General features: G+C 54.5%; 2 protein-coding genes across 2 annotated transcripts in view; one reads left to right on the top strand and one right to left on the bottom strand.

Moving 5' to 3' along the window:
- PHACADRAFT_147356 (uncharacterized protein) overlaps positions 1-56 on the bottom strand; it is a 1,818-nt gene extending 1,762 nt beyond the window's left edge. The window contains exon 1 of the mRNA XM_007397672.1: positions 1-56. The gene's annotated coding sequence lies outside the window, so the exon portion shown is untranslated.
- Positions 57-112: 56 nt separating this feature from the next.
- PHACADRAFT_210770 (uncharacterized protein) lies at positions 113-661 on the top strand. The gene is made up of 3 exons (XM_007397671.1): positions 113-261; positions 339-445; positions 508-661. The coding sequence occupies exons 1-3, from the start codon at positions 170-172 to the stop codon at positions 591-593; spliced, it is 285 nt and encodes a 94-aa protein (XP_007397733.1). The 5' UTR covers positions 113-169; the 3' UTR covers positions 594-661.
- The last annotated feature ends 16 nt before the right edge of the window (positions 662-677 follow it).

Below are 677 nucleotides of genomic sequence, written 5' to 3'. Positions count from 1 at the left end.
CGCTGTTCATCCATCGACGTCGGTGCTCGTCGAGTTTAGAGGCCTCGTGGTCGTCGCGGGCAACCAACAACGAGGTTCATTTCGGCTAGGCGCCCGCTACACGTGACATCTTCCTGGTTGCGGTGGGCGCAGTTGACGTCGTCCTCGACCACCACCACTGCCTCCAACAATGTCGTCCTCGTTCGCCAAGGCTCTCTCGCCAGCCATCCGTGAGGTTCGCATCTTGTGCTGCCAGACAGGTGCGGCATCCGCCGGTACCAGGTACGCCGGGCAGTTCCGCGCTTTCACTCTGACATGCTCACATCCAATTCTTTTTCGCTTTCTACGCGATTTTGCAGGCAATTCATCACCTCGACATATCCTGTCTTGAAGCAGCACAACCCGGATTTGCCTGTTCTCATCCGAGAGGCGAAGGGTACTCCTGCACGGGTATTTGCGCGGTTTGGTGCGTCACTGTGTCCAACCTGTGTCGCGTCTTATTACTTATTGACGTGACCAATATCGTAGAGCGTGGCGTAGAGAAGCACGTAGATGTTGAGAATCTGTCTGAATCCGACGTTGCGTCCCGGATCGCACAGTTGCTGAGTGTATGATGGTCCGACGCGTATTCATCTCTTGAAGCTGCATTAACTTTGGTTTACTGGTATCAACCGTGAGAGACGTGAAGACAACAGAAC

This window comes from Phanerochaete carnosa, assembly GCF_000300595.1.
Source record: "Phanerochaete carnosa HHB-10118-sp unplaced genomic scaffold PHACAscaffold_7, whole genome shotgun sequence".
Classification (NCBI taxonomy): Eukaryota; Fungi; Basidiomycota; class Agaricomycetes; order Polyporales; family Phanerochaetaceae; genus Phanerochaete; species Phanerochaete carnosa.
The sequence above is the reverse complement of the archived record's forward strand: the minus strand, read 5'-3'. Positions and strand labels throughout refer to the sequence as shown.

Bases quoted from the DNA above. Each gene is read 5' to 3' on its own strand.
- PHACADRAFT_210770 (XM_007397671.1), top strand. From the start codon at position 170: ATGTCGTCCTCGTTCGCCAAGGCTCTCTCGCCAGCCATCCGTGAGGTT. The intron at 262-338 runs GTACGCCGGGCA...GCGATTTTGCAG, and splicing joins GCGGCATCCGCCGGTACCAG to GCAATTCATCACCTCGACAT. The intron at 446-507 runs GTGCGTCACTGT...CCAATATCGTAG, and splicing joins ACGGGTATTTGCGCGGTTTG to AGCGTGGCGTAGAGAAGCAC.